The sequence below is a fragment of the Centroberyx affinis genome, unplaced genomic scaffold, assembly GCF_046629955.1.
Source record: "Centroberyx affinis isolate AG114_WGS23_722 - 3 ecotype Tasmania unplaced genomic scaffold, CSIRO-AGI_Caff_v1 ptg000046l_1, whole genome shotgun sequence".
NCBI classification, from domain to species: domain Eukaryota; kingdom Metazoa; phylum Chordata; class Actinopteri; order Beryciformes; family Berycidae; genus Centroberyx; species Centroberyx affinis.
In genome coordinates, this window is record NW_027278759.1 from 803582 (window position 1) to 818133 (window position 14552).

The 14552-nt window shown below is 43.5% G+C and overlaps 1 protein-coding gene across 1 annotated transcript in view; it reads right to left on the reverse strand.

Annotated features, from left to right (window-relative positions):
- The window catches only part of LOC139642576 (A-kinase anchor protein 9-like), a 71738-nt gene that overhangs the window by 7308 nt on the left and 49878 nt on the right, over window positions 1-14552 (reverse strand). The window contains exons 28-46 of the mRNA XM_071517475.1: window positions 13774-14006; window positions 12316-12435; window positions 9299-9475; window positions 8629-8733; window positions 7903-8055; window positions 7155-7241; window positions 5667-6686; window positions 5231-5368; window positions 5086-5130; window positions 4832-4972; window positions 4514-4558; window positions 3622-4338; window positions 2831-2891; window positions 2565-2686; window positions 1815-2003; window positions 1481-1648; window positions 951-1056; window positions 453-648; window positions 138-288 (exon numbers count right to left, since the gene is read on the reverse strand). Of these exons, the coding sequence (XP_071373576.1) occupies window positions 138-288; window positions 453-648; window positions 951-1056; window positions 1481-1648; window positions 1815-2003; window positions 2565-2686; window positions 2831-2891; window positions 3622-4338; window positions 4514-4558; window positions 4832-4972; window positions 5086-5130; window positions 5231-5368; window positions 5667-6686; window positions 7155-7241; window positions 7903-8055; window positions 8629-8733; window positions 9299-9475; window positions 12316-12435; window positions 13774-14006 (3974 nt within the window). The remainder of the gene's footprint in view (window positions 1-137; window positions 289-452; window positions 649-950; window positions 1057-1480; window positions 1649-1814; window positions 2004-2564; window positions 2687-2830; window positions 2892-3621; window positions 4339-4513; window positions 4559-4831; window positions 4973-5085; window positions 5131-5230; window positions 5369-5666; window positions 6687-7154; window positions 7242-7902; window positions 8056-8628; window positions 8734-9298; window positions 9476-12315; window positions 12436-13773; window positions 14007-14552) is intronic.

The window sequence follows — 14552 nt, forward strand, 5'->3', positions numbered from 1 at the left end:
TGGAAGTGAATGAAGTATAGCCTTGATTCGGAAAGTTTTCAACGTGTTTACTATGCAAGTGCCAACACAATATCTGTATTAGCCGCTGGTCTGCTGAATAAAACCTATTTAACGACCGTGTCTATGAGAACTCTTACCTCCAGTTCTTCTCGTTTACTCTCGTCGTTCCTCCCGGTTCGACACTTTTCCTTCTCCATGGCCCACTGAAGCTCTCGGCTTCTCTTCCGTTCCTCTGACAGCTGGTCGTTCAGTGTGTCCACCTCAGCGGCCTTCTGAGATACCTCCGTCCTGTTGACAAAGATAATCTTAATGAGCCGAGTGGCCTAATCGAGGTTTGAGTTTTGAACATATAGGCTGAATTCCAATCAAAATTCAATACTGTTGAAATCAGCTTCCTTTAAATAGAATTTTTCAGATTGTCTAGTATGTGTGTGGACATAGCCAGGTCTCACCTGAGTGTGTCCAGTTCTTTGAGGTGTTTGTGCTGGGCCTTGAGCGTGGTCTCCAGCTCCAGCTTGGTCTGGGCCAACTCTCCCTTCAGCTCCTCCACCAGCAGCCTGTCAGCCTCTGCTGCTCCGATCGCTCCTCCTCTCTCCCTCTGCTCCTCAGCACTACACTCACCCACCAACAACACGGCAGGCTGCGGCCCTGAAGGACAACAGTTAGAAAACATTAATCACAGTTGGTCCTTCCACTTAAAGCATCAGGTTGCGGCAACTAGTTACTGTATATATGAAAATGCAAGACTACATTGCATATGAAATTATGTATTTCTTATTCACTCAGCAGTTGAATTCACAAATGCTAAATTTATGTTTCTGGTTGTGTTTTGTGATATTTGTATGCTGGTGACAAAATAATGAATAACAGAACTGAACTCATCTACGAGTATAAATAAAGACCAACAGCAGAACAAGAGTAGGGTTAGAGGGGATTTCTGAAATGCAGACCTTGATGGAGTTGCTCCAGTTGGCCACGAAGCTGATGAATCTCAGAGATGAGACTGGACCTCTCTGCAGTGTGGAGCGACCCCATGGCCTCTCTGTGCTGGGCGTCCTGGATAAGGATCACAAACACAACATCAGTTTGGTTACTGACCGGTTCAGATGATAGCCAGAGAGCAGGAAAGGCAGGAGAAGTGTGCCTGGAAAATTGTTTACTGTTCTTAACAATTGATTCATATATGTTTGTCACCAGCAGTTAGTAAGTTAGTAAAGTTAGTAAAGCAAATGGACAGAAAACAGATTTTTTTTTTCGTGTCTTATAATATGCTTGCCAGTAGTATTTAACAATGACTGATAAATTAAATGTATACTGTCAGACTACACTTCATACATGCAAGTTGGTACATATCTTGTCTGTCCATCTGCAATTGAAATGCACCCTTGCGGTCAACTTTTGTGTACAACAGTGGACAATGCGAGTAATCCTCATCTGGTGTAAAATCAGTGTCAGATTACATTCAGTGTTCATTACTGACCTGTTCAGCGAGCCTGTGCTCCAACTGATTGAGGTGGATGATGGCGTCACTGGTGTCCAGCAGGTCCAACTGGCTGTAGAGGGCGCTCTTCAGCACGCTCCGCTCCCTCACAAACACCTGCTGCACCGCACCCAGGAGCTCCCCGCGCCAGTCCACACCGCCTGAGGTCTGGAGCAAGTCAAACAGACACACAGATAAACTCACAGACACACAAACAGACGCAGGATGCCACCGAGGAAGACGCATATCCACTTTTAATAAATAAACAGGCATAATCTTAGCCCAAGGCAACATCAATACATTTAAGAGTTGTAACATTCAAACTGTCTTCTACCTGTGTTTCCCTGTGCGTCTGCATCTGGGTGATGAGGCCTTTGAGGGACTCCACAGTTGCCAGCAAGGCCTCTCTTTCCTTGACCCAGCCTGGTGTGTGGAACTGGCTCCCGGGCTCACCTTCAGGGAGAGGAAACTCTGATAGAGAAAGCACCTGCATGCCCTCCTGGTGCACCTCACGGAGCAGAGTCTGAGTAGACAGAGACACGGGAAGACCACACAGAAAGGTTGTTGGATTACCATCACTTTCTCTCTGATTTCAGGATGACAAAATAAAAACATTTCAGAGACACACTAATGAATAATACCTGCACATAAGCAAACACAGAAATCAGCACCATAACACTTATCTTCCCAGGGGGGGCACATCATACACAACAGTAGACAACATACAAAACGTTCACAGTTAAATTGCCACCAGTAAGACACAGGTCAGCACAGAGGTACATGAAGTCATACACTTACACGCAAATACTGAAGTTATTCAGTGGGTTTTATCAGGGCAGGAAATCTAACTTTTTGCTGCACTAGTCACAAGGGCTTATTGATTCCAAAATTCCATAACCACTTAATTTTATTGGCCAAATATGACTTGAAATAGAATCTCAAGAAAATGAACCTCAAGCCAAGAAACTTTAGATGAGGGCAGTTTACCTACAAATTGGCTGCTTGTAAACCCACTCAAACTGGTAGTAATTTCCCACATGCATGTATTTAAGTCCACACTTCATATAATAAGTTGAGCTTGTACCTTGATTCTGTCAGGCAGCGGATCGTCAGTCTCTCTCCTGGCACCCTCGGGTGTGGTCCTGAACTCCTGCTGCAGGTTAGGGAGATCGTAGCCGGTCCGCTGGCTGTAGTCTGAACTGCTGTCTGCATGGGGAAACAAACTCTCTTGAAATGGGACACTGACAGTGGCATACAACTACAGAAATGAAACTGCATTCAAATGTGCTTTAACAAGGTCAATTGGAGGCTCAGTGTTTCCCCTGTGTTGTGTGATTGTGTTGATCTTACCACTGGTGTAGCCATCTTTGAACTGTGATGGTGTAGGACGGTCTAGTCTTGACGAGGGGGCCTGGAAGGGATGAAATTAAACTTGCATCATAATTTTACTTGACCCTTTCCTATAGGGCAATTACCCATATTACTGATGAATCAGAAGGACAATACCAGTATTTTTGCATATCCTAGGCCATACATAGAGATAGGAGTCAATACTCAAAACAGTTTAGAGTGTTTCAACAATATGTTGCAAAAAACTCATGATTAAACCATAATATTAGTGTTTTTGACATGTGAGTCACATTAAATTCTATTTAATTGTTTGCTAGTCATTTTGCTGTAATTCATTGTAGTCACTGTCTTCCACTACATCTACAAAAAGTATCTTGAAACCTCACAAAATCATGACTTCTTAATGAACACCTTGAAACCCCCCCAAAATTTACTACATTTCATGCAAATGCCATGCAAACTTTTGAGATGCCGTGCTGCTCATAATCAACTGAAAAGTTGCTAAATGATGCTGTATTATAGCATGTACATAGGAAGAGGAGACTCTTCTTCACACACATTGGACACATTGGAATCCTATAGCAGTGACGAATCAAAATGGCTACTAAATCATTAACGTAAATAAGACACAATTCTCTACAACTTCTCTGTGGGCAAGAGTGATATAAGAACCACATGTCAAAAATGCTGATATTACCTTAAATCATGACTTTTTGCAACACATCTTTCAACTATTCTCACCCTAAAAGACCTAAAAGCAGTGCAGAATAAACACTGCTTGCTAGCCTCACCTCACTGGAGCGCAGCTTGTCGATGACAGCCTTGAGGGCCTTGCACTCGTTCTCCAGCGCCTGTGTGTCCCTGCGCAGGGTCTCGCTCTCTGAAATGTGCCGAGCCTCCATGTCCAGGATTTCCGCCGCATGGAGCTCCTGCATCTGGACGATCTTCTCCTGGAACTCTCCAATCACCTCCTCCATCTCCTCTTTGGTGGCATCAGACGCAGACTTGCTGTCCGGACCGAGGGCAGACACGTGGACAGCTTCGGTCTGGGTGCACGAGTCTGTTAGAGCCACGCGCTGCTGCTGCTCAGAGTCGCTGTTCACTGGAGGGCTCCGAGATTTGTCAGAGGACTGGCTGGTAGCAGCAGAGTTTTTCCTGGACAGAGATGGCTTGTCTTTGGCGCTGCCTCCCTTACCAGTTGGTTGTTTCCCTCCTTTCCTTTTGGGCTGGGTGGTGGAGGACGAGGAAGTGGAGGATGAAGGCTGAGGAGACGGAGAAGGAGATGGAGAGGCGGAGTCTGCGGCCTTGACCAAGGCTGTTCGGACCTCCTGGAGTTCCTCTTTGAGCTTGCAAATGGAGAGGTCGCGAACTTGGAGTTCATCCTGAAGTTTCTCAGTGCGCTGCCTGTAGCTGTTGAGCTCTTCTTTGGTGGTAGCTGCATCTTTTCGGACATGCTGGAGCTCTTGAAGAAGCTCAGTCACACTGGCCCCTTCCTCTTCTGATGTTACCTGGTAGATGATAGGGCAGGGGGTCAACGATGTACAGAAATCACAAGAGAACGGACAATATAATAGACTTATTCATAAAAATAGCAATCTAGACCATTTTAATGAAATACACTGTCATTACATCACATTTCAATGCAACAGAATGGAAGTACAGTATGAAACATTTACTACTTACTCTGAAAAGTTCTCCTTTAAGGTGAGCAATGGTCATTTCCCTCTCCTTTAAAAAATAAAGTGAATATAAATATAAAATTAAGTAAATTAAATAAACAATAAGGTAGACATACTTAAATGTTAGTTTCAAGAGAGCTCAAAGCTCACTTCATGAAAGCGTCCATTTCATAGAAAGTCTAAAACTCATATTATGCCCCAGAACAAATTAACTGAAAAAAGGACAAAACAGTTTTTGAAGGGGGTTCATTGATTCCACTGAAGCCAGCACCTGAGACAGGACATATGAATGACTTCTTTCATGGTCCAACTGCCTCCATACCTGGAGCAAATCCTGCAGCTTCTCACAGCTCTCCCTGGAGCTGCTCAGCTCCTCTTTGGTGGCGGCCGCCTCATTCTGAACCTCCATGAGTTCCTGTTGAAGCTCGGACACCTTGGCCTCCTCACTGCCTCTGGATGATACCTAAAGTGGAAGAGGTTGAATTGTTAGACTTGAACTTGCCAGCCTGCATGCCTGCTTCTGAGGACAAACAAATTTATTGAATTGTGGGAAGTGTGTTTGGTTTTAGTTCCTACCCTTTGAAGTTGCTCCTGGAGTGTGTCTATCGTGACAGCTTTTTCCTAGAATGAAAATCACAGGCTCATCAATCTCATAAAACATCAGAAATACTCTCACTGCAATAGCTGTATACACACTAAAAAGGTGTGAAACATCACATACTTTGAGCTCCTCCTGGAGTCTACTGCTGCTCTCCTTGTAGTGATTGAGCTGCTCTTTGGCAACTGAAGCCTCATCTCTGACCTCCTGCAACTCCTGAAGAAGCTCAGACAAAGCCGTCTGGTCACCAGCGGAGGAAGACTGATTAAAAGGTCACAAAGATCCAGACTTATCAGAGCAATCCAGCAAGGGACAACAGTTCACAGTGGCATAGAATCACAATGACTTCAATGCATCTTCATTGATTAAACATCAATCAGGGTACAGGGTGCACTCAGCTGAAATGTCCTGACAAATGTGCTCCAACACATCGACTAAAGTAACTAAAGCCAATACTTCTGAATCCATACACTACAGAAATTTGGTGTGGCTGTGGTACTTCTAGCCTCTTCTGGATGGCATTGTGTACAAAAAAGTTGACAAATTGTGTAACTCTTACCTCCACAGACAGCGGTGTTCTCTGGTGTGGACCAGCCTTGGTCTTCATCTGATTGAGCAAGTCCATGAGCACAGCCAGCCTCCTTTCGTACTCCAGCACCTCCTCCTCAGAGCTGGAGAGCAGCTGCTTCTGGAGCTCCTGGTCTTTCTGCATGCCGCTGAGGCCCACCTCCAGCTCGCGAAGCTTCTCCGTCAGATGGACCACCTTCCCTGTGGGAGCTACTCTGGCATGACTCATTCCACTGAAGTCCATCTGGGGAATACCAAAGTCGCCGAGGTCATAGACATGTGGCTCCACCTGTCTCTGCAGGCCCTGCTCCTCCCTGGACCCTTGAGACTGTTGCTGGAAAGCCTCCAGGGTGGCTTGGCTGACGAGCGCTGCAGCCACCTTTTCCCTCAGCTTGTCCTCTAGGTTGGACACTTTCTGTTGGAGGTTGTCTGCATAGTTTTGGGTTTCTTCCACAAGGAGGCGACAGCGGGATAGCTCACAGTCCTTTTCACTGGCCAAGTCCTCGAGCTTCTGGATGCGGTGACCTAACTCTTCCACTCTGGAAGTGGCACTCTGTTCTAGTGCTTGTACATGGGCTTGCATGACAACAAGGCCAGCAGTTTTCTCCCTAAGAGCCTCTTCAAGTTCACCCTCTGAGCTCTCCAGTTTTTCTGTCTCAGCTAATGCTATTGCACTCTCTTTTAAGCGCAGATACGTCTCCAACAGCTTACTGTGCTCTGCTTTGAGCGTATCAAGCTCTTTGGTGGCCAGGTCCATTCTCTGCTTCACTTCATCATATTCTTCTTTACTTGGACCCCATTCTCTGCTTTCTGGCTCGTCCTTGGTGTCATCATCTTCCTCTGTGGCCTGCTTCTGCTCAATGTTGGCCAGTTCCTGCTGCAATCTGTCTATGACTGCGTTCAGCTGGTCAAGCTCCTCCTCACTATTCCTCTTCAAGCGTTCTTGTTCGCTCCGCATGCACTCCACCTGGGACTCCAGCTCCTTTATCAGTTCATCCCTTTGATCCATTTCCTAAAGAGTAGGACATAAGCATCATCATACTATAAAAGTGCCAGATTTGACTAGTCCATGACCATCCCATGTTTTTGGATAAACCTCTGAGTCTCTGAGGAGACTCTGAGCAGCATTCTTTGGGTCATAGTAATATAGTTATGTTTGTTTTATTTTTTTAAGGCAAGCATGTACAATTTGTAAACTCCAATTTCTGACTTGATCAGATTGCAAAACTCTGTAGAGTCTCAGAGGTTTAACAAGCCACCTCAAATGAGCAAATCATCACCACACAACAGAACCATGGTGCTGTGAATCTACTTACCGAGACAAAACAAGCAAAAAACAACCCAACAAAAAAACAAATGGAGCCTTACAGAAAATGAAAATGGACAGGAAACTACAAAGCACACACAATGATCCACTACCACGGAGCTATGCATATTCGAAAACAGACTTGGTCTATTTCGTATACGCATATAGCGTTACCTTGTTATCAGAGGCTGTTTCCATGTGTTGGAGCTTAGTGATCTGTTCATTAAGAAGAGCTATTTCCCTGTCCTTCTGCTCCATCACCTTCAAAATCAGAAATTATAATGGGATGGCTATCAACAAACAGTTCACGCGTAAGTTCAACTCTGCGGCACATCACTCAAAATTCACTGGTTGGGCCGAAGACGAAACGTGTCAGCAGCGGTAAAACAAGCATGTTTCAGTTTTCAAATTGAGATGTTAATGTAATACGGATATAATATGGACATAATAGTATTATATCTATGATAGATTAAGTTGGTCCGATTTTCAATTTTGCCAGTTTGTCCGGAGGAGTAGTTTTTGGTTGTGTGAACAAGCCAGACCTTCTGTTGTTGCTGTACAGTACAAGATAATCCAGCAATGTCACACATTCCCTGTGGGTACATTTTTTTTATAAATCTCCAGTAAACAGTAGCTTATCTTTTGCTCTTTAGTAGAACAGTTTTAAGTATAAAATGACACATATACGTGTCATATAAAATTACACGTTATGATTAAACATAATGAATGAGGCTGAAAATACAAATGTACAATATAAAACATATTTTTACTATACTATCTGGCCAGGGTCTGTCTGATTTAGAAACTGTGCTGCAGGTGGAGCAGCACAGCATTTCACAACATAGCCAGACTTGACCACTTCTGTGGCTTAAAATTCTAGGTAAAGGTGACAATATGGCCTTGTGACAGGATGGCTGTTTACCTGGAGCATGCTATCCCTTGTTTCTAGGTATTGCTGCTGGCTGCTGAGCTCCTTCCTCTGGATCTCCAGCTGCATGTGAAGCTGCTGCACCTCCTCACTCTTGTTCTCCAGCTCCTCCCTGAACTGCTCCAGCTGCTCCTCCAGGTTACTGATCTGGGACACCAGGAAAGGATGGCAGGCACTTTAGGGGAGATATATCTGACACCGCAAGATTCTGCACAACAATTCATTCATTTCAAGAGGTAGCCGCACACATAACTGTGATGCAAAATAATATTATTCAGATACTAATGTTTTGACGTAAAGTGTTCAGGGTTACCATATAAAACAAGCTTTGGCTTTTTATAAATTATACGTAAGCCTGAGTGATTAGTGGAAACACATGAGACAAATACTACTAGACTATAGATCTAGTCTAAAAAGAAAGGCCATCCATAGCAAGAGGTCTTACAAAGAATTACTGTATTAAAATATAAATATAGCACATATAGACGGATCTGATAGAAAATTGCATAATATAAACACATTCTTTTTACTCTAAATATATAGAAGTGTTATGAATGCATCACTATATCACAAGCCCAATGCATGTGTAGATGTGTTGTGCATGTGCACACATAAATTAGTTCCCCTATAGGGTTCTGAATTGAATGCTGAGCTAAAATAGCTGGGGGTGACTGCTCAAAAATTCTCCCAATCATCAAAACACATTGAACAGCACACTACCTCTTTCTCCTTCCTGTCCAAAGCTTCTCTCTCAGTCTGTAACTGAGCTTCCAGTGTGGAGTGTCGAGACTCAGTGATGGATGCATGCTGCTTCTTTTGTTCAACCTGGGACAAACACAACAACAAAAAGGTGTAAGACACGACTATCTAGTACGGCAATTATATACAGCACACACAAAAAGGCTAACACACTGTTGTTACAAAGACAATTCTATTTAAGGAAGACATGCTTAAACAAACACATGCACGCTAACAGTATTGTATCATGCGTTATGCAACTGGGTCTCCTTGTATTTTGCCAACTGAGCAGTAGCATGGCAACATTTCTTTCACAGCTCTTTTTGTTCACTCACCCACAGCCCTCCACCAACACTGGGGGGCAATCGTGATAGTTGCTAACCATAGCACAGCATCATCAACAACAGCAAACGGCTGGGGCGGCTAGAGTAGACCCACCCACCCACACATTGTTCTCCCTCTCCCCCCCGCATCCTAACCCCCTCCCATTCATCCACTAGCTGTCATCTCATCTTCATTCCTTCACACACCCCCTCTGCCATGCTCTGCAGCTATTGTTCCCCGACTCCTATTTCTCCCGAGCCATCTCTGCTTCCCTCTCTTGCACATTCTTCGTCTCCCCCTTTCCCCCTCTCCCCCTCCCCTTCCTAACCTTCTCCAGAGACTCAGCGCTGGCCAGCAGGGCCTGCTCCAGCTCGCAGACGCGCCTCTCCAGCTTGTCAATCTCTTCGTCGCGCTCACCCAACTCGCGACGCAGCTGCTCTGAGCCGAGCAGCAGCTCACTGCACCAATCCGCCTTCTCCTTTAGCTGGGAGGTCAGCTGGTCCACCTGGTAGTGAGAGAGAGGAGGAGAGCGGGAGAGGGGGGGGGACCATTTAATGAGATTCGCTCTCAGACAACACTCGCTACAGCGTAGCCGATAGATGTACAGCTAGCTGGGAGGTCAGCTGATCCACCTGAGAAAGGAGGGAGACGGGGGGATGAAATGAGGTGCAGAGACAGAGGGGCGAGAGAGATTTCATTCAGGGTGACAAATGCCACAGTGCAGTACAATAATCAGGAGGGCTGCTGGCAGGTAAACTGATCCACCTGTGAGATGGGGAAAGCATCAGCAGATGAATGAAGGGGAGAAAGAGGGGTGGAGGGGAGAAGGATTCATGTAGAATGAATAAGACCTGGGAGAGCAATTTTAATGTTGCTACTATTGAAACAAAATCTAGATGGTGGACTGTTCCCTCTGCTTGGTCAAACAAGAAGAGAGGGAAAAAGATACAGTCTCTTATAAAAGTATTTACCGCTCTCTTGACTTTTGCTGACACTGTTGTTTCAATACACCACAACTTTGAAATTGAAGTAAGGTATGTGAAATAAAAATAAGTAACAATTCTAATATGCAAAATATTGGATATTTTTTTGTTTTAATTCTGTCTTTCTTGCTAACAGAGCTGACTTGGAGTCGTTTAATAAATTCATCAAGTCATCACTCCCCATCACTATATGTGAAAATTTAGAGGATGCAATATTAGTGTGTTTTTTCATTCCAATTTCTCCCTTGACTTCTGTGGTAAACTTGGGTAGAGTATTATGATTGGAGAGTATAATTGTCAATGCTAATTTCACTTCAGGCTGCTCTACTGTGCAAATCACATTTCATTCTTTATCATTCTCACAACTGTTCAAGTCTGTTTACTGTTCTGTCCACTTTTATAATGGGGACAAGGGAGGGAAAGACAAGAGGAGGAGTGGAGTGAGAAAAGATGATGATTAGAAGCTGAGTAGCTATTAGCTACTCAGTTAGCTTTCAATTGAGGACGCATAGAGGGGGACCAAACTGGAGGAAAAGAGGGGGAAAGGGACAAGGGAGATGGACAGGATATGAATCGCTAGAGGGGCAAGCAGGATTACTAAAATGCACTTAATGCTCTCTGCAGGAGAGTTGGTTCTACATGTAGCTAGAAGCAATACCTTAAAGGTTACTCCATCCACCTGCAATAGCCATGGGAGAGAGAAGGCAGAGGCACAGAGGATCAGAGGATGGAGAGTTGGAAGAAAAGAGGAGAGAGGGAGAAAAGAGGAAGAAAGAATGCTTAATGATGGTAGCTGTGGCAGGATTCTGTCTCTGGAAATTATAGAAATGGTAGTGGTAATCTGTGGGGTATTAGCTGGTGAAGTTGTAGCAGAAGTGCAATTGGGTTATGAAGTATATATGGCACAAAAGCATAGACCAAAAAAACAATCATTTTGAGTTCTACCACAAAATTTAAACCAATCTATTGCAACAACAATCGCAGATGCAAGTAAGCCCATCAGAAATGATATTATGGGGGTCTTTAGCCTCTAAGGAGAGTAAAGTGGAAAAGAGCACAGACATTCCTGATGCTACTGAGCCACCAGACTGGCCTTCCTCCACTGAAATAACTGACTCATTTTGTCAAATGATGTTTGAGATTGGGCCTGTGAAATGCACTGAGGGCCCATATCCCATAACAGAAAAAAGGAACAGGCACTTTTCTAAAGCTTATTGTGCTCTTTTTTTATTACCCAACGGAGAATGAGTTGAACAGAACTGCTTAATTTCTTCACATAAAAACTGTGTACTGCTTTGCATGCAAACTATTTGGAGGTGTGCAAGGATGAAACAATCGATTAGTTAGGGAACATAATTAGCCGTCCCTTTCAAATGTGCTGCAATACCATGAAACATTCACAGTCAATGCCAACATACTATAGAAGCCAGGGGCACGCTGGGGCACGCAGAAAATCAGTTTTAACACGTGAACATAGCAATACAGCCAGCAGTTTATCCAGTTTATCCAACAACAGCACTGCGACTTTGTACAGCATGATGATGAAATTGACAGCGGTGATCACTTTTATGAGTGAGACTGATGCACAAGAACTGACATCAAAGTGGGAAAATGTAATCAATCAAAATGCAATGAATAATGTGCTAACTTCAGCTGTCATACTCAAGCCTTCTAGTGTATAGGACACTGCCTTTTCTCAAAGTGTGCCTCCTGTTGGTCATGTCGTAGTGCAGGTGTGGGATGTCTGTTTATCGGTGTCAGGGATATGAATGTTACGCAGAATCATTTGAACTCAGCCAGCAAACTTTCAGCAGTCAAACTACATAGCATATCAAATCATTCATGACTTCCTGATATGAGCATTCACACCTGAAATGAATATTTCTCATCAGGTGTCACATAACACATCAAACATCATGTAACTAATATGATGTTAAAATGCATAAAGACATTAACACTTGGCTATACTCTTGACAAAATCAATTTTTTGTTTGTGTTCGTGGTAAAAACCACAACAGCTCACTGTATTCTTATTCTTCTTAATAAACAAATCTGCTGGAGTGCTTACTTCCAACTTATTAAAAAATGTTATGATCATGGAAATAAAATGCAGTATTAACAAAGGATTTTCAAAGGACCACAAGGACAAGCATGAATCCCATTCTCATGTTGTCTCTGTAACACTTCCAGTTTGACAAGATCAGTGTAATTTTCAAGCAAGCATGGATAATTCTACCAGCTCTATTGTTTTGTTGCATGACACTGAGACCAATGCACATAAACAACACAGCCGATGTTCACAAACTGAGCATCTCCATTACTGCCTTGTCCTCTGGCAGAGAACAATGCTTTCTACTGTTACCTCTCGGTTTCTTTGCTCAGAGCCAGTCTGGAACTTCTGTGGATTCTTAAGCTGTTGCTCCAGCTTGTGTATCTCCTGCTGGAAGACATCCCTCTCATGTTCTCGGTCCACAGCTTGTTCCTGGACATTAAATTAAAGACAGAACATAGAAAGACAGATAAATAAATAATGGAAAATATGGATTTTTTTTAAAATGGATCTTAAAAAACAAACATCAATATAGCCTTGCAAACTAAAGGCAAAAAAGGGATCTTAAATCCTCTGTTGAGGAATTTGTTTTCTGATCACAAAACTGCTCATTCAAACACAATTTTGAATTGTTTTTCATGAAGTCAGTGTTGTACTGCATGCCTGAATTTACTGAGGTAGTAAGTGTTAGGGGCCAGCTGATGGCCCTGTTTAATTAGTTTGACTCTGATGGCTGTTACCTGTGGCGGTAACTCCTACTGGCCTGCAGATGGTGATGACTGACTAGTTGGCCACTATGCATTATCAAGTGTTCAGACTGGCTACTTGTGCTCCCATTCCTAGCAGTAGTTGTAGTTGAGAGAGTGAACATGTTTTGGATTTTGTATATTTTTGGGATTGTAAGCAAATTGGTTGACTTGACTATATAATAGTGATGTTGTTGTCTTTGTTTTTATTTTGTTCAATAGAAAGATATAGATTAATTTTCCGTAGACATAAACACACGGCAGGAGTGACACATCTGGGAGGCAGCAGCGTTTCCCCCAAATATTTATAGATGCTGCGACCCCACATGGCGTAGTTTCTGGACATTTTTGTATCTTAGGTTGGCTAGCTTGAAGATGAGCTTGTGATTTGTGTTTCTTGTGTTTACCGTTGCCTTACCCTAATTCCGATTCCAAGTTCCCGGAAGTATCAGCAAGCTTTTTGTTTACCAACATTCAACTCTATTCTATTGTCACTCGACAAAAATAGCTTTGTCTGGTTAGATTTGCAAGAATGTAAACTAATGTCATGTGACACCTTCCTACTCCAAATCTTTTGTTGACTCAATAAAAGGTGTTGGTAAATTATCACAGGTATATCCATGACAGCCACAGAAAACACTTATTTATATTTTTTTGAACAGTTATTACAGTCCTTGCCAGCATGTGCTGTAACTAGCACTAAGCTGTTGTTGTTGTTTCATGTTGCTATGGCTGTGTGTGTACTCATGAGGCCCAATTAGTGGTATATGGCTAACAAGGAAGCTTTGCAAAAGCTTCCTCATAAGTCTTAGGAGGAAAGGAATACGTGTAAGAATTATGCTCATGTTTGAAGGAGGCTCGAAGAGAAAAAAAATTACTTCCTATTGCAATTGACTTTAGAAAATGTTGAATTTTGAGATTCCAATGAAAGAAATCTCAACAAACAAACTAAAACAACATGACATTATAAATTCCCGTCCATGCAGCGGTCCTTTTTCCAACTGCCTGTGCAACTTTAACTTACGTCGAGGAATCTCCTGTTCTTCTCCAGCTGTTTCTCCAGAGCCTGGATCTGCTGCTGGAGGTCTCCGCTCTCCGTCCTCTGAGCATGCTCCAGCTCAATCACCCTGTTGACCTGCTCCTCAAGCTCCGCCTCCAGGAGCTTCACCTGCTTCAGGAGGTCCGTGTTCTCCTTCTCCGCCTGACGCTGGACCTCCACCTTCTCCTTCATCAGCTTCTCCGTCTCTTCCAGAAGGTCTGCAGAATATGGCGGACGAAGGAGGAAGAGAGGAAGGGTATTACAGCCTGGCAAGTACTGCAGTGGGGGCTGAGTTTATTTAGTTAGAAGTAATTCAGGTTTGATTTCAGTAACCGACAGGATGCTGAGATGGAGCCATTGAAGAGTTTGAGGTCTATGAGCTTTGTCATTAAATTTCATGCGTGTTGACCAACTCTCCCATGCAACACTGTGTTCTTAAAGAATAACATTCAACTTCCTCTTATAAAATCTAATTGTAAAACCATAATGTGCAATATATGGTCACTTCTACAACTCTCCATTTGGGTAAATGGTTAACCTCAGACTCTTCCAACATCTCAGTCACCTTCCCAACACAACATCTCCCAACATGATCCCCTTCTGCCCATCGTCTGCCACCAGTGAACCAACCCCACACCGACTCACCCAGGATCAAACCCCGCTGGATTAGTGCAAAAGTAAAAAGGTGAGAGAGTGCAAAGGACAGATCAAAGACGTAGACAGTCCAGACATTGCAATATCCATGCCCCATAAGCGTTTGCAGG